The 24,946-nt window shown below is 46.9% G+C and overlaps 1 protein-coding gene across 2 annotated transcripts; it reads left to right on the top strand.

Moving 5' to 3' along the window:
• The first annotated feature begins 4,587 nt into the window (after positions 1-4,587).
• On the top strand, positions 4,588-24,311 carry LOC106885276 (single-stranded DNA-binding protein, mitochondrial-like). Of its 2 annotated transcripts, XM_014937314.1 has the most exons (16): positions 4,588-4,920; positions 8,043-8,248; positions 9,161-9,209; positions 11,616-11,788; positions 12,434-12,555; positions 13,841-13,987; positions 15,134-15,235; positions 15,569-15,654; positions 16,540-16,710; positions 16,800-16,942; positions 19,448-19,484; positions 20,710-20,770; positions 22,133-22,273; positions 22,398-22,485; positions 22,696-22,784; positions 24,130-24,311. In XM_014937314.1, the coding sequence occupies exons 1-16, from the start codon at positions 4,588-4,590 to the stop codon at positions 24,174-24,176; spliced, it is 1,995 nt and encodes a 664-aa protein (XP_014792800.1). In that variant the 3' UTR covers positions 24,177-24,311. The 2 variants fall into 2 exon arrangements, with proteins under 2 accessions (XP_014792800.1, XP_014792801.1); XM_014937315.1 differs by lacking the exons at positions 4,588-4,920; positions 8,043-8,248; positions 9,161-9,209; ... (5 more) ...; positions 16,540-16,710; positions 16,800-16,942 and adding an exon at positions 20,556-20,621 and having other exon boundaries at positions 19,319-19,484.
• Positions 24,312-24,946: the final 635 nt, after the last annotated feature.

Below are 24,946 nucleotides of genomic sequence, written 5' to 3'. Positions count from 1 at the left end.
CCCCGCCCCGGTGCCGCCCCCGCCGGCGGCCACTCCCCGGCGCCGCAAAACGGAGCGCCAAGCGGGTAGACCTGTTGCCTGTTTGAGCAGTAACGGTAAGGGGGGGGCCCTGTGGAGCCCCGTCTTCCCCGGTGAGCCCCGGGAGTTGAGCAGAGCAGCCCCGGGGCCAGGAACGGGGCAATGTGTCCCCCCCCCCAGCCACAAATCTGAAAGAGTCAGTGTATATACGAGTTCTGTATATAGTGGTGTGCATGTGTGTATATATATATAGAATCATAGAATCATAGAATCGTCTAGGTTGGAAAAGACCCTTGGGATCATCGAGTCCAACCATCTACCCAACTCTACAAAGTCCTCCCCTACACCATGTCCCTTAGCACTGCATCTAAACGGCCCTTAAACACAGCCAGGGATGGTGACTCCACCACCTCCCTGGGCAGCCTGTTCCAATGCCCTATCACTCTTTCGGTGAAAAATTCTTTCCTAATGTTCAATCTAAACCTACCCTGTTGGAGCTTGAAGCCGTTCCCTCTCATTCTGTCACTAATTACCTGTGAGAAGAGACCAGCACCAACCTCTCTACAGTGTCCTTTCATGTAGTTGTAGAGAGTGATGAGGTCTCCCCTCAGCCTCCTCTTCCTCATACTAAACAGTCCCAACTCCCTCAGCTGCTCCTCATACGATTTGTTTTCCAGCCCCCTCACCAGCTTCGTTGCCCTCCTCTGCACTCGCTCCAGCCCCTCCAGATCTCTCTTGTATTGAGGTGCCCAAAACTGGACACAATACTTGAGGTGTGGCCTCACCAGTGGTATGTGCTATAGAAGGACGTGAAAGTTTTCAGAGGGACATGGGGAACCAGCTTGAGGTTGGAGAGGGTACAGAAAAGGGCCACGAAGATGATTAAGGGCCTGGAGCATCTCTTCCTGCAAGCAGAGGCTGAGGGACTTGGGTCTTTTTAGTCTGGAGAAGACTTAGTTGGGATCTGATCAATGCGTATAAATACTTAAAGGGTGGGTGTCAGGAGGATGGGGTGGGTCTTTTTTCAGTGGTGTCCAGTGACAGGACGAGGAAATGGGCACAAACTTGAGTATAATTAGTTCCACCCAAACGTGAGGAGGAACTTCTTTACTTTGAGGGTGGTAGAGCACTGGAACAGGCTGCCCAGAGAGGTGGTGGAGTCTTCTTCTTTGGAAACATTCAAAACCCACCTGGACAAGTTCCTGTGCAACCTGCTCTAGCTAGGCCCACTCTGGAAGGGGGGTTGGACTAGCTGATCTCCAGAGGTCCCTTCCAACCCCACATCGTTCTGTGATTCTATGATTCTATGAAAGATGGAGACACGAGCATGACCACGGCATCCACAGGCAGCCAGTTTCTGTGTAATTACCATCCTTGTTATGCTACTACCAATGTCATTCAGTGTCATTAGGTTTAACTTGGTTCCCTAGGACTTTCTGATTAATTGCATTACCCAATTAAGCAGGCCACAATTAAAGGGAAGATAGAGTCATAAAAGCCTTTGTTGTCTAACTTTTTTCCTGCTGAGCAGCTCTGAGTGTTCAGTACACCATTAAGAAACTCATCATCCGGTTTCCTCAACAGTGGGGTTTGAGTTCTTTCTGGGTTTTTTTGGTAACGTTTGCATCCATTTGCTGTGAGCTTCATTTCAGGCAGCTCCAGCACCGAGTGGGCATTTTGTTTCACAAGGCCCATGCACAAGTTTACTTTGCAGAGCTCTAAACCACAGTAGGTGGTGTTCAGCAGATGGAGTTTTTCATGGAAGGTGACGGTGAAGAAAAAAAACAAACCCTGCACAATATTTTGTTACTGTATAAAGAAAACCCAGATTCTGCACATACTTGGCCACATGCTTTGCTTTAACCATGCAGTCAGTGCCAAGCTTCGTTTTGATGAATATATTTTTTTTGCGTGTCGGTGATGCTGAAGTGACAGCTTGTTTCCCTCCTTCATCCCCGCAGTGGTGCTGGCACAAACGTCAGTCTGTCCCCCAGCATTCCAGGCAGGGGAAACAAATCCCAAATAAAAATTCCTCCACCACCCTCACAGCTATTTGTGGTGCAGAGCCACCCTGGGTCCCCTCTGCTGCATGGTCGCCCCAGCATGAGGGAGGTGACACAGAGGGGAGAGTGGCCAGTGCCAGGGAGCAGGAGCTGCCAGCGCTGGCTCCGTGATAACGTGGAATGTCATCACACTCCGAGCTCTTGGCTTTTGGTGAAAAAGGACCTCCTGGGGACAAGAGATCCAGTGGTACCGGAGGTATTTACGCTGCTTTGGCCGGCAATCTGGGCCTGCTGAGGGCACACTGTTTGTTAAATAAGTGCAAAAACCAAAGGCCACATTTTCCACTTTATCATCTCACCAAAATCGGAAAGATGTAGGCCAGGAGAGAATGTGGCCCTTTCAGGAGAAAAAAAAACTCTCCTTCAAACGAAAATGGACATATTTTCCCTCCAAGGGCGAAGAAAATTGTTGTCAGATCTTTGAGTAGTCCTCCAGAAAAAAAAATGAAATGAAAATGTGGTGGCTTTTAGCTAGAAGGTGCAAGATGAACAAGTTGGGCTTTCTTTACACAGCAAGTTCAACTTTTCTCCTTTACATATCACATTCCTCCTTAGAAAAATGGATACTGCCTATAAACCCTGACAAAAAAGAACAAGTATGTTTCAGATGGGGTTGAAAACTGTGGTCTGAAGGAGTTTCATTGCTGGGTTATTAATCAAAATGTAGTTATGGGGACAAAAAGCATTATTCCTTCAGATTTAAAATAAACTATTCCTACCCAAGGCTCCAAGTGATGAACATCTGATTAATACAGCCAGATCACAGCTGTGCTAAAGTGGTCCTGTCACAAGATCTCAGCTGGCCAGATGCTGCAGAGACAGCTTTTCATCCCAAAAAGCAGCCAGCGCTGGCAATCCCAGTCTTTTGGACGTCGCTCAAGATAAGGTGCAGGGAGATGCAGCGGCTGCAGTGCAGAAGGGAATCTGTGTGGCAGCAACAGGCTCCGTGCCTGGAGGAAACACCACAACCTCTGGGCCAGATGCAGCAGTAAAAGCAATACTGAGCTCCTGGCACGTCCTGAAACAGCTTTGGTGCCCTGTAGCGAATGAGTTGCTTGTCACAGTCTTAACAGGCAGCTTCAGAGAGCTGCATGGCCATATTTTTCATTCAAAAACCACGTTAGGAGGGTTGAGCGACCTCAGATTGAGACGTTCCTTTATTTTCTGGTGGGAATTCCCCTTGACTTGTGCACGGGACAGCACACGTTGGTTCTGACAAACCCCCATCTCCTCTGGGCTGCGGCCACTTCCAACTTCTGCATGCCCTTCTTGTAGCTCTCCTCAACGCTAAGAAAAAAGGCTGCCCTAACCTTGTTCCCAGGCAGTTAGAGCTCGCTCTGGTCCCTCTTTGAAATGCAGGCTCACAGGGGCATGGAAGGATCCCCATTTTTTACAGAGGCGCAGCAAGAGGAGACACTGACCCTACCTGGGGGGCTGCCTTCACTGACACAGCCAGCTTCTCCCTCCTCTCCCTTGAAACCTCAGGATGGGAACCCATACAAGGACCCTAGCTCTCTCCTGAAGTCTAGCACGTTATAAATTGGGCTACTCCCCACGCAGGCTGCAACGCTTGTCCGAACTAATCCATGTCTACATGCAGAAAGTGAAATTCAGACTTAAAAGATGGAAGCAGAGGGGGCCTCCATCATCACAAGACTAATCGCTTATACAAGTAAAGCCCACAAAGGCTGCACCTCTGATGGGATTAACATGGAGCAGACTGGCTGTCATCAAACATCACCTCCCCAGAGGCCCCGGAGGTGAAGCTGGAGGAGGAAAGAGTGCGTGGAAGCACGGAGATGACTCAGAAGGAACCCTTGCTCCCTGCGGAGCTGGCTGCCGGCACAGCAAATCCACATCCACAGCAAAACCCCTCAGTCACCAACTTCCCTAGGCAACAGGCAACTCTGCACAGCTGCTGCCAAGCTCCAGATTAGCGATGGCCCAGGTGTGTGGGGTTGTTATAAATATGCCAGGGCAGGCAAAGGGTTGTCTGTAGGGTATCTGGTATCTGCTTGGAGCTGTGTGTAGCATGAGTTCTTTTGCTCTTATTGAGAAATTTAAGGTAGAAAAGGATGAGGGGAGGGCTCACGTGTGTTGTTCTTTGGGGTTTTATAACTCTATGTGTGATGAGAGTACTGGATGAAGTACTGGTGGGTGGAGAAGTTGGAGGCTTACTGAGAAAGGCAGTGACTTCTGAGTTGTATTGCAAGGTGAAAAGCAGAATCTGTTGTTATGTGAACAGTAACTGAATGGATTTGTATTTGCTAATTCTGGGGTACTCAAGCAATGCCATCGAATGCTATCTATGAGTGATAAAGGCTCCTGTGTATGTAAGATTGGGGTGGGGGAGTGCATGCAGTGAGTAGAACTAATAGTAGTAGAACTAATCCCTGATAAAGTAAAGAAGAGGGTGGTTAGTCTGCCTGTGCAAATAATGCTGTCTTCTTCTCCTGCTAACAAACAGGCCAGTGTCAGCTCTACCTGTTCTGTTTCATCTAGTGAAATGGATAACTGGGACAGCGGCAACGAATTCATTCGGCGCCTGGATTTTTCCAGCTGTGATGAAGAGAGTGAAGACAGAAGCATAAACGAGGAGGATGCCCTGAGCTCAAGTCCCCCCAGGAGCAGCGAGTTCCAGAAGTGGCAAGAGAGTAGTCCTCTGCCAGCAACCCCTCCGAGAAAGCTCAGTGAGATTTTCCTAAGTAGGACAAAAGCCTGGGTGAGTCCCACCCTGCACTCTTCCCCAGTGGTGAGCAAGAGCCGGGGCAGTGCCGAGACACCATTGTGCATCACCTGGAAAAAGCTGCAGCTGCGTGACACCCCGCACACGCCCAAGGTAATGGTGTGCATCATCTCTTTGTCTGAGCGGGCAGGGTCTGTGGCATCGCTGCCAGGGTCGGTGAGGGGACCTGTTGTTAGCTTGGTGGGAAGCATTTCTCTAACGTTACTGTTGTTAGCGTCTACTCTTCCCTTAGAAACCTGGACCGTGAGCTCCTTCGCGAAGGAAGGGTTATTCTGTGAGCGTGAACAGAAATCTGTGTGTGGGAGCAAGTGTCTTGACTCTTTCCAAGCTGTTGTTAAAACCAGTTAGTTGGTGCTGGGCTAGCCTGACTTAAAAAAACAAAACAAAACAAAAATCAAAAAAACCTTACAAAAACCAAAACAAGCAACCATGTGTCTTGGCTGCCCATGTGTTTGCCACACTCAGTGGAGGGGAGTGAGCTGTAGGAAGCGCTGGGAGCACTATTCTCCTTGAGGGATACATGCATCTCTCCAAGGAGCTCATCATTCCAGGGGGAGCGTGGAGACAGGCAGCTGCCCCGACTGCTCTGTTCAGCACATTTTTGAACGCAAATGGGTTTTCCTCTTAAAAGAGAAAGTTGGAAATGGTGTTGTGGCTGGAGTATACTTTGTTTGGCGGGTCTGGATCGCCTCCAACCAGCTTGTTGGTTCTCTTTTGGTGTGAAACTGAGCTGTTCAGTGAATTTGGGAAAAGCAGGACTTTGTTCTCAGGGGAGCAAATCCCCTGTGAAAGGGGTAACAAATTAACGTGTGCTTGTGGAAGAAGCTTAGCTCATCTTCCTCTGTGTCACTGTCCTAAAATGTAACTTACGGAGCTAGTTTCTTGGGAGAATGATCCCAGCCCCTATTTTCTGTGAAACTTCTTGTACAGAATATAATACAACTGCTTTTTGTCTTCTGTAAGCACAAGTGGATACTTGGCGCCAGCTTCTCTGTTCCTAGATGGCTTCTGTTGTGTGCACAGGCTTCTAGCATTCAAGACTCATAATGAAATGTAGCTCTTTCAGGCCTCTATTAATATTCCTGCTCTACTGATAGACTGGTTGCTCCTTTGCTTAAGTGGTACATAGAAGATCAGTCCTTTTAGTGCTTCTGAGCTAGGATTTGACTTCTGTTCCCCCTCCAGAAACCTGAATATGTGGAGAGAAAAGGATAATCCTGTGGCCACAGTTACTGAGGAATGGCCTGCTGCTCTCTAGGGGAGAGTGGTTCTAAATGGCATCAGTCCAAGAATTTCCTGCAGGGACCCTTTATAAAAAGTTTCTCTGAATCTCATCTGAAAGTAGGTGAGAGGCCTAGAATCTCTCCACACCAGGTGGAACTGCTGGTAGTGCAGGGTTCTTCAGTGTGCTCTTGTGTAGGTAACACGTTGGTTGGGTGCTTCAAGACATGCTACCTGTGAGTTGTCACCTTGTAGTCCATAAGCAGCAATTGCACTAAATCAACAATTTCTTTTCCTTTGCTGTTTGTGGGAGAAAGGTCTTGGTTTCCAAGGATGTTGCTTTCCAAGGATGTTGCAGAAGATAAGTTGATTTAGGCCCCTTAGAACTCATGAATGCGGCTGGGAGCATTGGTCTTGGAACATGTGAAGATGAGAAGTAGAGCCACATCTAACTGCAGACAGATGAGCGCTGAAGCCCCAGCTAGGATGAATGGCAGAGGAGACAGATGACTGTATTTTGTAGACTTATCCAATCCTGGAACAGATTGCTGGAGCTAGTTATGGTAGCTGCCTTACACTGTATGGCAGCAGCTACTCTCAGATGATGTTACAGGAGACAAGTCTGCTTGATTATGAAATAGAGCCCTAGAAGAGCAGATGGGAACTGCATGCATACATCAGCAGGCTGCAATGGTATTTTAGATCCCTTTCTTGACTTGTGGCTAAGACTAGAACATAGCCACAAGTCTACAGACCTTCTAGGCTGCTGGATAAATTGGGCTGGGACATGGGCTCCTTTTACTATATTCATATGCAGAACTTTTCCATCTGAGAGCAAGGAGATGCAGACCAGAGCTTGAGAAAGTGATCAAGAAGCACTTTCAGGGTCATAGTAAACCAGTAGCTGAACTTCCAAGTAGGGTCTAGAAATAGAGGGGTGTCTCAGAGGTAGCTATATCCATGAGTGTAGCATCCGTTAGGTAGACGTAGGATACTGCATGCAGCTTTCAATGAGAGAAGGGAGGACCTCTAGGTATGATCCTGGAGCCATGTCTCCACTTATAAGAGTGAGACCAGTGTTGGATCAAAAAGATATAAAAGTATCTTGATCTTAATGATAGGGAGAGTTCTGGGTTCTTCAAGGGCTTTTGAACAGAAGAGATGTGTTAAAAAAACCCTTCAGACCTCACACCAATCTCTTGAAGCTGAAACAAGTCAAAACCAAACTTATATTTCAAAAAGCTGATGGTTACTGAACGGGTCAAATCATGGAAAGTAAGTAGATTTTTCTGTCCTCAGATCAAGACTGGGTGCTTCTCTGAAGTTATGCTTTACTAAGACCACGATTTTGGACTAATAGGTGAAACCTAATGTTCTGTCATCTTTGGTAACCTGAACTATAGAAGATCCAGAGGTTCCTTCTGCACTTAAGTTTCTGAAACTGTTTTTAGTTCTCAAGGAGAGCTGTTTTCTTGTCACTTTGCCAGTAGCCATACAAAAATATTTCTACCAATTTCCCCTCTACTAATGCTGTTTATTGCTGGGGAACCGAAAGGAAATCTGGGTGATGTTCTATTTTTATCTCCTGACAAACCTGTCCTGACCAAACTGATGCAACAGTCCGTGCTTGGCAGAACTGGATCTTCCATGTTGATGCAACATATGATGCAATTCCTGTGTCTCTGTAGGTGGGAGAGATGAGCAGCTGGCTCCTCCTGAGGACTGTGCTTGCCAAAATGGCTCTGCAGGCCTCATCCAAGTGAGCAGGGAATAGTCTGAAAGGGCTTAGCAAAGACTGTAATACTTTGTGGAAGGAGAACTGCCAAGGCTAAATTAAGGATGCACATTTTTAATGATTCAGCAGTCCTGAGGAAGGGAGATGAATTCTTGATTTGCAGGAGAGCAGATATTTTATACTGACATAGCAATAAAAACATTTTGCTGGCTTATCTGCCGTGGTGGTGGTGATGTGGTTTTTTTTCCCCTCAATACAGAGCCTGTTATCAAAGACAGCTTTTCCTTCATCTGGGACAAAGGTCCCACCCAAAGGCTTCCAACACCTGAGATTCACTCCTGGTGCTGACTCAGATGTCTCTACCCAAGCTTCTCATGTCAACATTAATCCCTTTACACCAGAGTCATATCGACAAATGCTCTTTCTTCCAAAGAGCGGAAGCAAGCGGAAGACCAGAGGAGAGCTGTAAGTAAACTACTCTTATTGAAGAGGCTGGAAGGAGACTGTTTAAAGGAGATAAGTAATAATGGAGACGTTTAGTACCTGGACTTATTTGCTAACAATGAATCATCCACTTCTGTAGTATTTACTGGTGCAGAGCAAACATTAGCAGACATATAAAGGTAATAAAAATATGAAATAAAATGCAATCATTTCCTTTGTTCAGAAATGCAAGTGGGGGACTGACAGGTAACCTCAATGCTATGACTAAGAGAAAATTGTGCCTCTCTCTTTCTCAACCATGGGTAGAGTGGAGCTTGATTCAGTTATGCACATATCCACCACTCGGAAGAAATGACGTGTATGTTTGCATGTAATACAGCTTTTAGGATGGGTGTGGGCTACTGCTGATCTGCAAATATTCCAGATCTGATCTAGGTTAACCAAGACACAAACTTAGTGAAATACCTGTGCACGACGATGATGTTTGGGTTCTTTCATAGCTCCAACTATAACAGATGCTTAGCTGGGTATCCCCCTTGAAAGCACCTTATGCCCCCTTGAAACCCCCTTGAAAGGGGGCAGTTCTCTCCTTCACTAGGAGCTTGTTGTGTAAGGACGTCTCCTTCACCAGTAGTAATGGTGGCCAGGAGAATGGTGCCCCAGAATGATGGTACTCATCTCTGGTACTACTGTTGGCAGTACCAGAGTTGGTATGTGGAGGCTTTCTAAATGGAAACAGACTTCCTAGCCTGGGACTACAGTCTGAGGCCTCAACGAGAAATTTGCTGTGTATTAATGCTGTACAAAATACATCTATAATTAAACTGTAAAGCAAGGTTTAAAGATTCTTTTGAGAAATGTTTTGATTTCAAATCTCAGTTGGATTGCTGCACTGAAATGATACATCCAGACTTTCTTGAACTTTTGTTACAGGACGGATCCTGACCGAAGAAGCCAAATAAAGAAGGAGCTCCCTACAAAGGTGAGTGTCTGTGTATTTCCCCCCCCACAGAGGTGATAAGGTGCTTGCAAAGATTGCTTAATAAATTTTATTCTGCTATTGGAGTATAAATCATGGCATCATGACAGAGGATGAATACCTATGCCAGAATAATTCCAGGCTGAATGTTTTATGTTAACATTGAGTCAACAAACTCTGAAATGATTCTTATCTCTAAGGGAAACTTGTACTAAAGTAGATCTGAAACTCTGACAAGTAATCCTAAAACTCTTTTTTTTTTTTTTTTTTTTTTTTTTGGTCAGGAGGTCTTGCTAGGAAATATAATTTGGGTTCCTTGGGGGAACTGTATTACTATATTATTGAGTTAGGGTTAACAGTGACTACCTTTGTTCAAAAAAGCGGATGTATTACTGTTCCTGTGAATGGGTGAACTGGGCACCTCTGGGTGTGAGTGGAACATGGCTTCTATATTGCAGATAATATATGGACCCACATTACAAAAATACATAGACTGAGCTGAACAGCTCTGATGTGGATGAGTACTGAGGCAGAGTTTCAGTTGCAGTAGGCACAATGGCAAACTTCTGAGGCAAGGCAGCAAATCCTGTACTCTGCTTCAGTAGGATAATGTCCATCCGGGGGGTTTGTGTGCCTTGGGGTCCAAGGGACGTCCTCCCCCAAGCTTATGTAGGTACAGGACAGCAAGCACTGTCTTGCTGCCCTGGCAGAACTGGTGTGGTAGCCTGTGTCCCACCACTTTCTTCCTTTTTCCCCAGTTTTATCTGGGGAGAAGCTGCTCACCCAGCTGGATTCTGGAAAATAAGACAAGCCTGGATTAAATATGTGTGCTCAGATGAGGTAAAAAATCTCACTTGTTCAGGAAAATTAAGTATCTTGTCTTGTGCAAGTAGGTGGAATTGTGCATTGTAATTGTGAAATAATTGGGCTTACTGGAAGAATAATGGCACCCTCTAGTCGAGGAGACCGGTATTGCAGAAAAACTGGTTTCCATCGAAAAAACCACAGCTGCAGAGTAAATCTGCTGCCGGGTAACACCTGGGGTTACCACAATTACTGTTTTCCTCACAAGAAAGACTCAAATAACTTGTGACTTGCTGACATATTATTCTTCTTGAGTGCTGATTAGATTGAGTATATAATATAGATATAAAATTGTGTACTAAGAGGTTATCTTTATTCTCTGAGTTTAAGATATTGTAAAATATAGCTGCCTCATGAAATATGACCTGTTCTGAAGGACTTCCATTTCATATGGGCCACATCTTACTGTTTGTGAGGACCAGCTATTTACCTCCACCCTTAAAGGTCCTATACCATATACTACAGCAACCACAGCAGTTGTTTTTGTGGAAACCACCCTGCAACATGAGCCACAGTCCCTGTGAGGGATGTAGGAGGGATGAAAAAAAAATCACTTAGTCCACTCTCTTGTTGTTCACTTCATGCTCCACTGCTTATCTCTTCTTTACTTCTCTCCCCTGCCAGTAGACATCACTCTACAAGCAGTACCAGCAGCTCCTATTTCCCTAGTGACCATTACTGTAGCAATAATGATGTTCCAGCTGTTCTGCAGGCTTTTAGTCTTTTGTGGAAGAGTGGCTCCTGGTGAGAAATCACTGGCAATACAAACAGATACACTGAGACCAGCTAATCTGCCATTAGTCAACAGCTGGTGCCTCAAACCTGATGAGAGCCTGAACTGATGCAGAATGTCCTTGCTGCAGGCAATCTTAGCTGCCAAAGTAAAGCAGCTTTTACATAGCCAGGGCCTCATTAAGGCAATGCATCGAGCATCTCTTCTGAGCTGAAAATAGGCAATAGCTCATATTTAAACACAAGGTCAGTACACAAGTCTGGCTAATTTAGAGGCACTGGACTTCCACCTGCCAAGGATGGTAACAGGTCATCTTGAGTCTGCAGCAGCTGGGGAAAAGACAAGTATTTCATTATTGCCTGCTGTTCATCCCTGGCTCCATCAGCCATGGGTCTAGGAACTGGACAGGGCTGCCAAGAGAAGAGATGTAATGGTAGCAACCCAAAGAGGCACAGGCATGTACAGCCAATTAGACTACAGTGCTCCTTAGCTGTAACTTCTACCTCTATGGCTAGCAGGCCATGATTTAAAAAATAAAAACCCAAACCACAGAAAAAAAACAACTTGGCCAGACCAGGCCAAGATGGCCTTTGTTGGGTGGTCAGAAAAAAAACCCACAACATGCCTAAGTGAATGGTAGTGTTTCAAGAACACAGAGCACCTGCACGTGTGCCTGGGTCAACATCCAGAGTGGGAGAGGGAGCAACGTGGGTGCTCTGTGAGAGCAAGTGCTGCACAGCTCTAAAAACATGACAGATGTTATCTAAGTCTTTCAACTCATACTTGTCTCTGCTGTTTTTGTGACCATGTAGAGATATCCTCTGAAAGAGAGCAATATGGTTTCCCGCTACCAGAAGGAGTTCCTGGAACTGGAAAAAATTGGTGTGGGGGAATTTGGCTCTGTCTACAAGTGCATCAAACGCCTCGATGGATGTGTTTATGCCATCAAACGCTCCAAAAGGCCTCTGGCAGGATCCTCAGATGAGTGAGTGTGCTAGCTGGAAACTGGCAGTTGAAATGATGGGCATGTTCTTGGGAGGTGTGATGGGGAAGGAGGGAGTGTGGATCTAAAGGTATCTGAGAGGTGGCACAAGCAAAAACTAGCTGCTGTTGCGCTTCCAAGTACCAGCTGGGAGAGTGGGGTAAGTTACCACTTTAGGACTATTGGATATAAATGCCTGAGAAAGGGAAGAAGCCCCGTGCATCGCATAGTGAGATGACAGCTTACCTGAACTCCTGGGGTCCATGCAGCCAGTCCCTTTAAAATAACGTCAGATGGTCTATCTGGGGTATGTCCCTGCCCTGCTGTGTGGCCAGCACTGCTCACATCTGTGGTGACCAGCTAGTGTTTTCCTGTGTGCTAAAGCGAGGACTTTGAGGCTGCCTTTGCCTTTTTAACAAAAGACTTGCTCAGTGAGTGGTTTTTTTGACAGCTGCTCAGCACATGTGGGTGAGGACAGGTTTTGCTTCAGCAGCTGTCTGCCAGTCCGTCTGCCAAAACCCAAGAGAAAGTCCTAAAGGCTCTGCTTTCCCATTCTCAAGCTAGGCTGCAAACCAGGGCTCCTCTCATGGTCCCAAGCAGGACCTGGGCACCCTGTCACCACTGCTTTTGCTGTGCGTGCTTCTCTAGGCACCTGGCACTTCGTGAAGTTTATGCTCATGCTGTCCTTGGACATAGCCCCCATGTTGTGCGCTACTACTCGGCCTGGGCAGAGGACGATCACATGATTATCCAAAGTGAACACTGCAACGGTAAGAGCTGTGACATTCTTAAAGGTTGAGATCTCAGGATGGGTGCAGTTACCTTCTTTTGTGTTTAAATACGGGATGTTTTGGCTTACAACAAAGCAAACTGCAGTAGGGCTAGAGTTCCATGGAGAATCCAGTAAGGGCTTATGATATTATGACAAAGCTCTGAATTGTGCCAGTGTCTTACAAGTAGTGAATACCTTCTCATTTGTGGGGTTTTAGCTGTTCCTCTGTGTTGGCTGGTCTGGAAAAGTAGTCCCCATGCTGATGCTTAGAGCTGTCTGGAACAGCCCAGGTAAAACCTGATACAAATGACTCAAGAGCAGCTAACTCTAGTGCCATATATCTTGGAAACAACTCCTTAATGAAGAGGAGTAATGATTTGAAGAGTGACAACCTGGTTCAGATGAAGGCACTTTGCATCTTGGCTAGAAGAAAGGGCTCAGCAGCTGTAGAGGAACGCAATTAATAATGAGGGAAACTGTAAATGGGGTGCTGTAGGCAGGGTGGTACACTCTTACTTGGGTTTGCCCTTTGCCACGCTGCTGTTTGGGACACATTGGAAAAGACACCTTTTGCTACCAGAGGAGCTGAAGGCAAATACATAGCTCTCTTCTTTCATCTGCTCCTGCAGTTTTGGGGCTCAGCGACGAGTGGTGATAGCTGTTTGCAGTAATGACTGCAAAGCTGGTAGAGGTAGCCATGAAATGTGGTGACCATTGCTGCAGCACTGATGCATTTCTCAAGTTCTAGTGGATGAACATCCAAGACTAACGCAGAGATGGTGAAAAGCAGGCTGATGGGGAGAGGCCATGGTATTCGCTAGGCCTGAAATAGCTGGAGTGTCTTAATGGTGACTTAAAACTTGGCTTCTGTGTCAAATGTTACGTTCTTCAATCAAAAATCTGCTAGTGGGAGCTTAATTTCCTTGCTCCACCATTCATATGCCTGTTTTCTGCTTGCAAGCCTGGTAAAAGTAATTGTTGTCCACTGTTCACTTGCAGCAGTGTCAGCATCACCACCAGGTCAGCCCTTCTTGGTGCTGCAGGTAGAAGTGTGGTTGCTTAGTCCTTGGCAAGCAGAAGGCAAGTGTGCTCTGAGGCAATGGAAAGGCTGAAACTAAATGTGGATGTCTAAGTTTGATCACTGGAGCACATATAGCTGGTCTGGCCGGGGTTTGTCACTAGCAAGCCTGCAAGTGCTCTGGGCAATAGTTCCTATGAAGCCATTTCAAACGTGCTGCTCCATAAAATCTTTGTCAGGTCTCAGACTGACTGTTTTCATCTAGGTGGGAGTCTCCAAGACGCGGTGCTGGAAAATGCAAAGCTTGGCCAGTATTTCCCAGAAGCAGAGCTGAAAGAAATATTGTTACAAGTCTCCATGGGGCTAAAATACATCCACAACTCTGGCCTTGTGCACCTGGATATCAAACCTAGTGAGTATAGTGCTAGTATGTGCTTTGTGGAGGCTCCTCCAAGTGACCCTCCAGGGGTAGGATGTGTAATGGGTCCTCCTGACTGGACCTACTACAGTGCTTCAAAGGAGAGAGGACCTTGGCCTAAAAGCTGAATATCTTGTGGTTGGTTTTGGTGTTTTTTTTTAATCTTGCCACTACTGCTGCTCTAAAACTGAGCCTTCTCTGATAGTTGGCAGCATTTTACTTCTGTCTCATGATCTTCATAATCCTAGCTCATGGGAATCACTTTCATAGTGGTGGAGCAAGTACGGCTGCAAACGAAGATGGGGACTTCCTTATTTGCTGCTAACGCTTGACCTTTCTTTGTGAGAGCTGGAATGAGAAGTGAATATTTATTGTACCTGCCCTGAGGGATTAAGTTCCTGCAAAAAATAGTAGAATCATAGAATCATAGAATGGTTTGGGTTGGAAGGGACCTCAAAGATCATCTAGTTCCAACCCCCCTGCCATGGGCAGGGACACCTCCCACTAGAGCAGGTTGCTCAAGGCCACATCCAGCCTGGCCTTGAACACCTCCAGGGATGGGGCAGCCACAGCTTCCCTGGGCAACCTGTCCCAGTGTCTCACCACCCTCATAGTAAAGAATTTCTTCCTGATATCTAATCTGAATCTTTTTTCTTCCAATTTAAAACCGTTTCCCCTTGTCCTATCATTACCCTTCCTGGCAAAGAGTCCCTCCCCAGCTCTTCTATAGGCACCCTTCAGATATTGAAAGGCTGCTATAAGGTCTCCCCGGAGCCTCCTCTTCTCCAGGCTGAAAGTAACAAGCTTTCCTCCCAGCAGCTGAGGACGGGCACCTCCAGGGCAATGCTTCCCCCCACACAGGCACAGAGTTACATCCTTATAGTGGAGCTCCATATTTTTATTTTTTTCCTGCTGAAATCAGGCTTCTAGCTTGGAAGGGCAAAAAGTTGATCATACCGGGATATTTTATGCACAAGATACAACTGTCTTCTGGCAGCTGTGTTACTGAATACGTGAGCTGGGTGGGAAGCATGGGTACAGCTCCTCTGGCTGCGAAGCTGAACCGACTTGACAGAGCTGTCAGGCTGCTGGGGTCTGGCTGCTGGTACCACGCTACGGCTAAACTTCGCTGTCTTGCAGGTAATATCTTCATCTGTCACAAGCTGGCAGCTGCGAGCCCTGCTGGGCAGGAGGAGAGTGACAGCGAAGACGAATTCTCTTCTGGTGTGGTGTATAAGATCGGTAGGTTTTAACCCACTTTACAACTGGCTTGAGATCAGGGCTGCTCATTCCTGCTTGATGTGGCTCTCTCCTGCTGGCTGGAGAGATTTGTGTACAAAACTGATTGCCTAGTCCTGAATGCCTCTGCTACTTACTAGAATTAATTCCTCTAAGGAGACAAGTCCTAGAAAACTCATGTTCTTGTTTCTGAGCCCAGATTCCTGAGTAGAAGCAGGCTTGCTCTCTTACTTAGTGTTGTCTGATGGCTCTGTTGGAGCCTATAAAATGCAGGCTTTTATTGACGGAGGAGATCTATATCACTTTGCTCCATTAATTGTTTGTTCTTTGCCTCAGGTGACCTTGGCCATGTGACATCAATAACAAACCCCCAGGTGGAGGAAGGAGACAGGCGGTTTTTGGCCAATGAGGTTTTGCAAGAGGTACAGCTGCTGGTGGGGTGGTGGGGAGAACAAGGTGGTGAGCAAGTGGGGAGAGACCAACTGCAGTGAAATCATCGGTCTGGCATATTCCTTGCCCTATCTCCTCTTCCTTCTGTCTGGTCTGGCTGTGAAATCAGCAAAATTAACACTTTATTAAGAATAATATAGGCATGAGTCTTGTCATGTAAATTTTTAAAGTATTTCATAAATAACTTTAGACTATTACAACTATGCTACCTGTGAAGGATGAATTGGACAAAACCTTCACTGGTTTGGAGACGGTTTGTGTTACAAAATGTGATATGTGATCACTGAGGAATATATGGACCCAAACAAATGCCCTGTACAACAAAGAGCACTCGGGTAGTGTGAAGAGGTGGGAAGCACAACACACCTCTTAAACTGGTTTGCCACTCTGGCTGGTGAATGAAAAAGGGAATCAGTATTTAACAACCAGCTTAGGTGTGTTCATCAGCTGGGGTATTTAAGTGACAGTAGGATCTTTTTGTGCTGCAAGTGGATTCAGGAGCTGTTAAGTCAATGGACCACATGCAGTCTTTAGTTTGTTGGCCATGGCTAGCTTATTGCCTTCTGGTGGGGGCTGGAGGCACCCATTTGTTAGACTGCCCTCTGGATCTGCTGCAGTGATCCTCATGTGGGCCTCCAGCTCTTCATGATGGGATGAAAGCCAGTGTGCTATTACCAGCACTACCTGCTGTCCATGTTTTTATCCTAAAGAGAAGGCAGGTAACTGGGATGGTGAAGGCAATGTTGTACATATACTTGTTTGGCTGTTTCTTTTTGAGCTGCTGTCCCAACCTGCCTTCCTTTGTTCAGGACAGCGAGATGTTTCCCTTTCTGTAACTGTTTCTCCTCTCTCTGTAGCAATACTGCTATTTGCCGAAGGCAGACATCTTTGCCCTGGCACTCACAGTAGCTCTAGCAGCCGGGTCGGCACCGCTGCCTCACAACGGGGCCATGTGGCACCACATCCGCAAAGGCAATATCCCACCCATCCCCCAGAAGCTTCCTGATGGCTTTCTTGAACTCCTCAAGGTGAGGAAGTAGTCTTAATAGGATGGAGGCTTTTCCAGCTGGCGTGTGACAAGAGGGAGCGTTAAACCCTGAACTCCTTTGCCGTCTAGCTCATGATCCATCCTGACCCGGTGGAAAGACCTTCTGCCACAGCTCTCACTAAACATCCGGTTCTCCGTCCTTCATGTGGAAAAGCTGTGCAGCTCCAGAAGCAGCTCAATGTGGAGAAGTGCAAGACTGCCATGCTGGAAAGGTAGGGCTGGCTTGGGCATGAAGGGGAGAAGACATGAGCACAGCAAGTGCTCGTCACCAGGTTTGGGTGTAGGGTGGCAGTTTTGGGAGACCCCAGTCAGTTCTTGTGCCTGCAACTGGGAGGGTGATGGGGCTGTAGTGGGACCTGTAGTGCCTGAGCAGCTGTGGTTCGTTTCTGGCTTTGAGGAGCTGGCTAAATCAGAGCAGTGAACTTGTACACTTATTGCAACCACTGGTGATGGAAAATACTGATACAGTATGCAGCCAGGGAGCAGATGAGGAATTGATACTGCACTGAGATGGTCTAGCACAGAAGGAAGAGAAGTACCAGGTGGTGGCAGACATCCTCTTTCCCCTTGCTCCCTCTCACTGCTGTTGGTAGCAATGTTTTGAGGTGCTGGGATCTAGGAGCTGCCCCTCTTAGTGCAATAGTTCATGTAGACAGGAGAGCATATGCTCTAGGAGAGCAGTGAGCATCAGGGAGACAAGGCAAAGAAGCACATGCCTTCATTAGGTGTTTGTGCTGCACAAGATGGCACTGATCTAAGTTCCACCACTCACAAACATCTGAAACAATGGGAGAAAACTGAGCCTAGGGAATCTTCATACTGTTATCAGTCTAGGTGTGTGTTGCTGACCTGATGCATAGTTTTCATCTGGTAAACCTTCAAAACTGATGTATTCTGAAGTAGAAACTCTAGCAAGGCCTACAGTAATGTTCATGTCACCCTTGGGGGTCAAAAGTCACAGCTTTCCAGCGCTGCTGGAGTACTGCAGTAATCACCTTGTGCAAGATAGTTCAGAGCTTTCTTCTGTAGCTGATGGGGGTTCATGCATGACGTGATTTTCTTCCTCTCCTCTTCCTTCCGTCTCCCCCCTGCAGGGAACTCAAAGCAGCCCGTCTTGCCCAGACCCTCATGAAGGACCAGCCCTTAGGAAGTGCCAAGTTGCAAGAGTCCGAAACCTCTTCTAAGCAGAAGCGCCTGGTGGGAGGGAAGAGTTGTCGCTCATTTAGCTTCACTTTGGGTTACTGAACTTCAGTGTTGGCCATTCAGCAGCCAGAGCTTTTTGGACCTGTGAAAGCAGAGGGTTTGCACAGACCAATGCCCCATTTTAGCTCTCGCTGTCTTGGTTTTTTTGTTCCCTCTTTGGTTATGATGAGATGTTGGCTGAGGGAAGAACGACTAGCTTACGTGTGTCAGACCATGGGATTCAGGATAATCGTCCTCAGTCTTTACCCCTTTAATTTCTTGTGTAACTGGTCTTGCTCTAGACTCGCTCTGTCTGCCATACAAGGGAAAGGATGGCGTTTCCTCTACTCGCTTCCCTCTTTGTTTAGTTGGGCTCTGTTGGTGTCTTTGTGGTCTTAACACTCTGGCCACCTGCGCATCTTTTAAAGGGGAGGCAGTGGCTGTACACGGAGATGGCATCTATGGCTGGGTCCTCCTGGAAGTGAGGAGGTGGAGACTATGGTAGACTGTTTTAAGGACACATCAGGAGACAGGCTGGTTCCACAGCAGTCCTGGTGGACTTGGGATGCAACTGGAGTGGCGTTTCACTGAGAGGGACAAAGTAAAAGGAAACACTTTTATGTTATGGGGGCCTTACTTGTGGAAGTTGAAGGAGCATTTCTCTTCCTTAACTGGTCCCTGATAGCAGACTTGCTTTATGCTGATCCGAAGGGCTCCTTGCTTACAGTGTGTGTGTGGAATGGCTGTTGCCCTGGGAGGAGGCTCTGTGCCTGTTCACCTGCCAGTATCCTGCACAGGAGTGACTGCCTGCAAGCTGTGGCCTTTCAGCAAAGACAAGGGAAATTAGAAAGGGCTTGTCAAGTTTGGTTTTTTTGGGGGTTGCCCATATATTTTATATGTATTAGGTCTCGCCATGCCCCCACTTGATGTCCCTTTGGGACTCGGTGAGGGCTATGTCTGGCTGCGTGCAAAGGACACGCTGTTACCAGGGAGAGTGTGAAGTTGGTAACTCGGCTATTTTCGGGTTTTACTGGTTTGTTTCCAAGTTCCGGTTTTTAAACTGTTAGCTCCTACCCTTTAAGAAGTGAAACGTGCAAATAAAGACTTTAATCCTTTTTACCTACCACAGAGTCACTTGATTTTTATTTTTTTTTTTTTTTTCCCCCCTTCCCCCGTTCCCCACCGCCTGGGAGCCCTCCATCCCCCTGGGCAAAGGGGGTCCCGGGCCCCCTCCTCTCCCCTCCGCAGGCCGCGCCATTTCCCGCCATTTCCCCGCGGTCCCGGCGCTGCGCTGCCCCCTCCCTCCGCCCCCCGCGGAACCTCGGGCCGGGAGAGCGGGCCCCGTTTCCGCCCGGAACCCTCTCGGCGCGGGACCCGCCGCTTCCCTTTCCGCTTCCTGCGGCGGGAGAGGTGCAGAGGGCGGGGGGTCGGCGGGACCGTGGGGCCGGGTTGTTGGTGGTGGGACGAGCCGAGCCCAGCCGGGTCGGGTCTGGTCTCTCTCCGGCGCTGCTTCAGCCCTGCTTTTCCCTCCGCAGGTGCGGCGGCGGGATGTTGCGGCGAGCGGCGTGGCAGGTAGGGGCCGTGCGAGGGAGGCCGGGGGCGCTGGGGGCGGCCCCCGCTCGACCTCCCCGTGGGGTGGGGAGGGGGCTCGCCGTAACTTTCTCCTCACGGATGCTGGTTTTCACCGCCCGAGGGTCCCGGCCTTCCCTTGCGAGGGCCGGAGGAGCGCTCCGGTGCCGGCCCGGGCCGGGCCGTGGCAGGGCCTGGGGCCGTGCTGCCCACCGGCGGCTTCTCCGGCCTCTACCGGCTGGTGCCTTCACCGCAGCGCGGAGTCTGAGCCCGTGAAGAAAAGGAGGAGGTTCTGTTTGCGCTTGTAACTCCGCAAGAAACCGAGTGCTGCACCCGAGCGGCTGAAAAAGTGGTGTATTAAAAGACGCGGGTCATGCGTGGAAGGGATCTCGGGTGGTCCGTGCCTACATCAGTGCCCCACGCAGACCTGCCAAAGAGCTTCCCCTTTCCACGCTGCGTTTCCTCGGGTTTAGCCCCTCTGTTCTACCCAGGAGTGTCGGTCCTGCCTCCTTTCAAGTTTTGCAGCCCCTTGTTACAGGCAGTGAGCTTTTCTTCCAGTTCCCATGCGTGGGCCTCTTGCTGAGGTGTTCCTGGGTTTTGCTTTTCTCCTCCTTCCTTCCAGGACACGGTATTTATTTGCCAGCATCAAGTCAGTCCTTTTTCTTTTCCTCGCTGGCATTTAGCTGCAGCGCTCAGGTTGTTGTGGCCTTGCTGTGCTGTTTGTTTGGGAAGGAGGGGTCATCAATTGCATCATCCTTCTCATGGCAGTGGATACATGTGCATTGGATACACGTGCGTTTTGGGCGTATCTTGTTAATCTCTGAAGTGAAGCAGAAAGTTGATGAAATCATCAAAACTGTGTTTGTTTCCAAAAGCCAAAGCCCAACTAACTAAACAGCCCCTCTGCTTCAGACCCCACCCCCCTCCTGTTAGGTGTTACAGAAGAACAGTAATTACTGCATGTCCCAAAGATAATTGCTGGAGGTGTACCTTCAGGCTGTGCTTTTTTCCTTGGCAGCTTTTTAACCCCCCTTTAACCAAATATTCTTTGAATAACCTGTTGGTTTCCTTTAGCTGAACAGATTTCTTCCCCCAGTCCCCTCGTCAGTCACTGGAAAAGAACATACTTGCAAGACCTCTGTAAGTTTTTGGAAAACGAGGTGCAAGGGGCACATGAACGCTGTTCGTATTTTGTGTCTTGGAAATTAACATCTGTCTGTTCCTTCAGGTGCTTCGCCAGTTTGTAAGACATGAGTCTGATACGGTCACCTCCTTGGTGCTCGAAAGATGTAAGTAGCTCCTGAGGTGAAACTTAAGCTCTTACTCTTTGTGATTTTTATCTCGGTTTTAGCGTGGCTGAAATATGCCAGGAGAGAAACAGGTGGGAACGGTAGCTCCTGAATGCAATAACGAAGAATGTGTTGTTTCAAACAAACAGGCTCTTATATAGTTTCCTACCTGGTCTTTCTCAAGTCAAGCAGCCCTTAAGGGGAAAAGAAAAAAGCCCTGGCATGGAGTACAACCTGTAAAAGGCAGGTGGTCGTGCATTATCAATGGCAGTGAATCGGATACCCTGTTGTCATCTTTTCTAATACCTGCCTTTAGGTGGTTCACGTGCTTGTTTCTCAGACTCCCATGCACCTGGGGGACTTGTTTGGGTGCTGCTGCTGCCCCAGCACGATTGGCTCCAGGTGCGTGCTGTGGGCTTTACCATTCAGTTCTGCTGCCCAGAGAGGTGGTGGAGTCTTCATCTCTGGAGACATTCAGAACCCACCTGGACATGTTCCTGTGCAACCTGCTCTGGGTGGACCTGCTCTGGTAGGGGGGTTGGACCAGATGCTCTCCAGAGGTCCCTTCCAACCCCATATCATTCTGTGATTCATGTGCCCATTGTGCAAAGGCAATGTTTCCGTGACCAACTCCAGTTGTCCTTCAGTAAGGAAAAGGAATAAATTGTGTCCACCTAGTCCTGGTACCTGTGTAAAAAAAAAAAAAAAGAATAGTGACCCTCTAATTCAGAGGGTGGGGTGTAATGTCTCAAGTGACATAGGGATGTCTGTGAAAAAGATGACAAGGGAATAGGAAGAATAAAGAAAGGCTTTAGCTTTCTAAATGAGCTTATTCAGAATGTGGTGGTAACAATAGTACAGGCACTGTCAACCATCTGCGGGGCCTGAATAAGCCAAGGGTCACAAGAGCTGGAAAAGTGGTCAGGAGGTGCAGAAAATCATTGTTCTGGCCCTTGAAAAAGATACCAACTTACGACTTGCCGTGCTTAGAAGCATCGTAATCATGGATTTAAAAAAAAAAAAAAAGAATAGTGACCCTCTAATTCAGAGGGTGGGGTGTAATGTCTCAAGTGACATAGGGATGTCTGTGAAAAAGATGACAAGGGAATAGGAAGAATAAAGAAAGGCTTTAGCTTTCTAAATGAGCTTATTCAGAATGTGGTGGTAACAATAGTACAGGCACTGTCAACCATCTGCGGGGCCTGAATAAGCCAAGGGTCACAAGAGCTGGAAAAGTGGTCAGGAGGTGCAGAAAATCATTGTTCTGGCCCTTGAAAAAGATACCAACTTACGACTTGCCGTGCTTAGAAGCATCGTAATCATGGATTCACCTGTGTATGTGTTCACCCTCTTGCGTTTCAGCCATGAATCGTGTTCAGTTACTTGGTCGGGTTGGACAGGACCCTATCATGAGGCAAGTGGAGGGAAAAAACCCCGTTACCATATTTTCTCTTGCAACCAATGAGATGTGGCGAACAGGGGACAGTGAGTTAAACCAGGGAGGTGAGTCTGCAGCAAGCAACGTATTTTTCATCATTTGTGAACACCCTCATGTTGAAACTAGTTTCTGAGGCTTGCATCAAAAAGAGGATTTGGCATCCAACTTTGTTATTTTTATGTATTTTAGGTGATATCAGCCAGAAGACAACATGGCACAGGATCTCTGTCTTCAGACCGGGCCTCAGGGATGTCACATATCAGTATGTGAAGAAGGGGTAAGTGAATAACAAGTGTGGTTGAGGATTTAATGCCTTAATAATTGATTGATATAATAATTACGGTGACCAGGAGCTATATTAAGATAGAAGTGCCATAAAATAAGTTAGTAGGCATGCTACAAACAAGTGAGGCAAAAGCCTGTGTCGAGTCAGGAGAAAACAGCAGCACAGTTGTCTGACCAGAACCAAATTGTTCATTTTTTTCAGTTCTCGAATCTATGTTGAAGGGAAGCTGGACTACGGTGAATATACAGATAAAAACAACGTGAGGCGGCAGGCCACGACAATTATAGCAGGTAAGGAACATCATACCAAGGCCTACCTTCCCCTTTTAAAATGGAGAGGGGGTGGAGGACCTTTGAAATAGAGCTTGGTTTGTCTTCATCCTCAGAATCCACGCTTGGGGATTTTGAGAGAATGAATAGGCTGTACCACTAGATGTCCTCTGGCACTGCTCATGAAGACACAGAAAATGAGAGCATGTAGTTGCAAACCATTGCGTGGTTTGCTCACACAAACCAGTTGGTGCAGCAGATAGTTAACTGTGTTTTGGGAACACTGGTATGTAGTGCTGCAGGTCAGGCAGATCTCTTTGCTAAGCCAAGTAGAGTTTTAGTAGTTTTGTCTCAGTTTGGCAGGAAATTTCTTCTTCCTGTTTAAGACTGGAGGCTTCACCAACTTTAAGGACCTGTGTTTGTGAAAGATGGTTTATGAGGGGATAACTCGATGGAGAATTTAGAGAGACCTCAGCCTGGTAGCCAGTTGGGGTAAAAAGGGCACAGAATGGAGAGGAAGTAGACTTGTCCCTTGAGTAGACACAATGGAAAAGAGAACTGGCAAAATCAGCTTTTTCCCCCAGCCTTTAAATAGTGTGAGCATCCCATGTCTTCACTGTGGGGAGAGCCACTATCTTGTGGATTTTGGGGGATGGCTAAAATAATTGGGTAGTAGAGCAAACATTTCTGTTATACAAGTATATCTAAAAAAACTGGGCAGAGGAGGAGGAAAAAAAAAACCAAACACCAAACCCAATCACAATTCTGGATGTTTCTGCTGTGCAGCCTCTTTAAAAGAATAAAAATCAAACATCCACATGAGCGGTTCAGCCAGCAGTGCTGTAGGTTGCTGTTTATAAATAGCTGGAGGGGAGAAGCAAGTATCTTTCTTTAATTAGTATTTATCCTCTCATTTTTTTCTTCATGTTCAATATCCCCAGTCTCAAGATGCTTTAGAAATTCCTGAGCCTTGATGAAATAACAGGCTTCCTGTAGTCCCATAGGCTGATGTGCGTACTGAAAATGGCAAAATAAAAAGGAAATAAGCTGTAATTGATGGAGATAACAGTCAAAGAATTAAACTGTTATTTTAAAATGTTTCTGGTATCTTTGGCTGTTGAGCAGTTTTTCATCAGGTTTAGCACAGTCGTTTCGTAGTGTATACAGTCACCTGGAATTGTCAGCTTTCTGGGGAGATTGAGCAAGAGCCCTGTATCGGACACTGTTTTATTTTATGAACTATTCTGTTCCAAAATACATGTCTTTGCAGCTTATTTTGATACAACTAGCTTGTCTTTGTGGGTGTGCAGGCTAGCAATTGTCATAAAAATGTTTTGAAGATTAAATTTTCTTTCTTTCTTTTCAGATAATGTGATTTTTCTGAGTGACGGTGGTGCGAAGGACAGGGCATGAAGTTGTTAGCACTTGGATCCCAGGCCATTTCATTCCTTTTGTTTTACAGTGCTTCATAATTCTGTAATCATGTATATTGCTGTAGGTTCTTTAAAATAAATAAAATGTTTGATACCTGTAGGGTATCTGTCTGTATTTTGTTTTGTTTTCCTGTGTTCTTGCGGGGCCTGACAGCATAATTCTGTAATCATGTATATTGCTGTAGTTTCTTTAAAATAAATAAAATGTTTGATACCTGTAGGGTATCTGTCTGTATTTTGTTTTGTTTTCCTGTGTTCTTGCGGGGCCCGACAGCGTAATCATCTCTCACTGTTAACATCCTTCCTCCGTTCTATAGGTGTCATTCTCCATTTTTCCTTAAGTAAGTTAATTAGGCAATAAGTTTAAAGCAGAGCCATCGGCCTCAGCTTGGGCTGAGCTTCAAGTTTCTCTGTTGCAGGCCAGGAGAAGGGCCTCTGTACATTTGGATTTGCCCCTTGATCGTAGCATTTGATCAAGCGTAATCATCTCTCACTGTTAACATCCTTCCTCCGTTCTATAGGTGTCATTCTCCATTTTTCCTTAAGTAAGTTAATTAGGCAATAAGTTTAAAGCAGAGCCATCGGCCTCAGCTTGGGCTGAGCTTCAAGTTTCTCTGTTGCAGGCCAGGAGAAGGGCCTCTGTACATTTGGATTTGCCCCTTGATCGTAGCATTTGATCAAATCGGGTGTTGTCTTTCACCAAACCCTGGATTGGTCATGTGCTTAGGTCTTCATTAGCGTGGCATTTGA

This window comes from Calidris pugnax, unplaced genomic scaffold, assembly GCF_001431845.1.
Source record: "Calidris pugnax isolate Ruff unplaced genomic scaffold, ASM143184v1 scaffold1, whole genome shotgun sequence".
In the NCBI taxonomy this organism is placed as follows: Eukaryota; Metazoa; Chordata; class Aves; order Charadriiformes; family Scolopacidae; genus Calidris; species Calidris pugnax.
Note: the sequence above shows the minus strand (reverse complement) of the source record. Positions and strands in the feature narration are given on the sequence as shown.

What these genes read in the sequence shown, in the direction of transcription:
- LOC106885276 (XM_014937314.1), top strand. Translation starts at nt 4,588, where the DNA reads ATGGATAACTGGGACAGCGGCAACGAATTCATTCGGCGCCTGGATTTT. An exon ending in CCAAAGTGAACACTGCAACG is followed by an intron (nt 12,556 to 13,840) that starts GTAAGAGCTGTG and finishes GTTTTCATCTAG; the next exon opens with GTGGGAGTCTCCAAGACGCG. An exon ending in TATCAGTATGTGAAGAAGGG is followed by an intron (nt 22,486 to 22,695) that starts GTAAGTGAATAA and finishes CATTTTTTTCAG; the next exon opens with TTCTCGAATCTATGTTGAAG.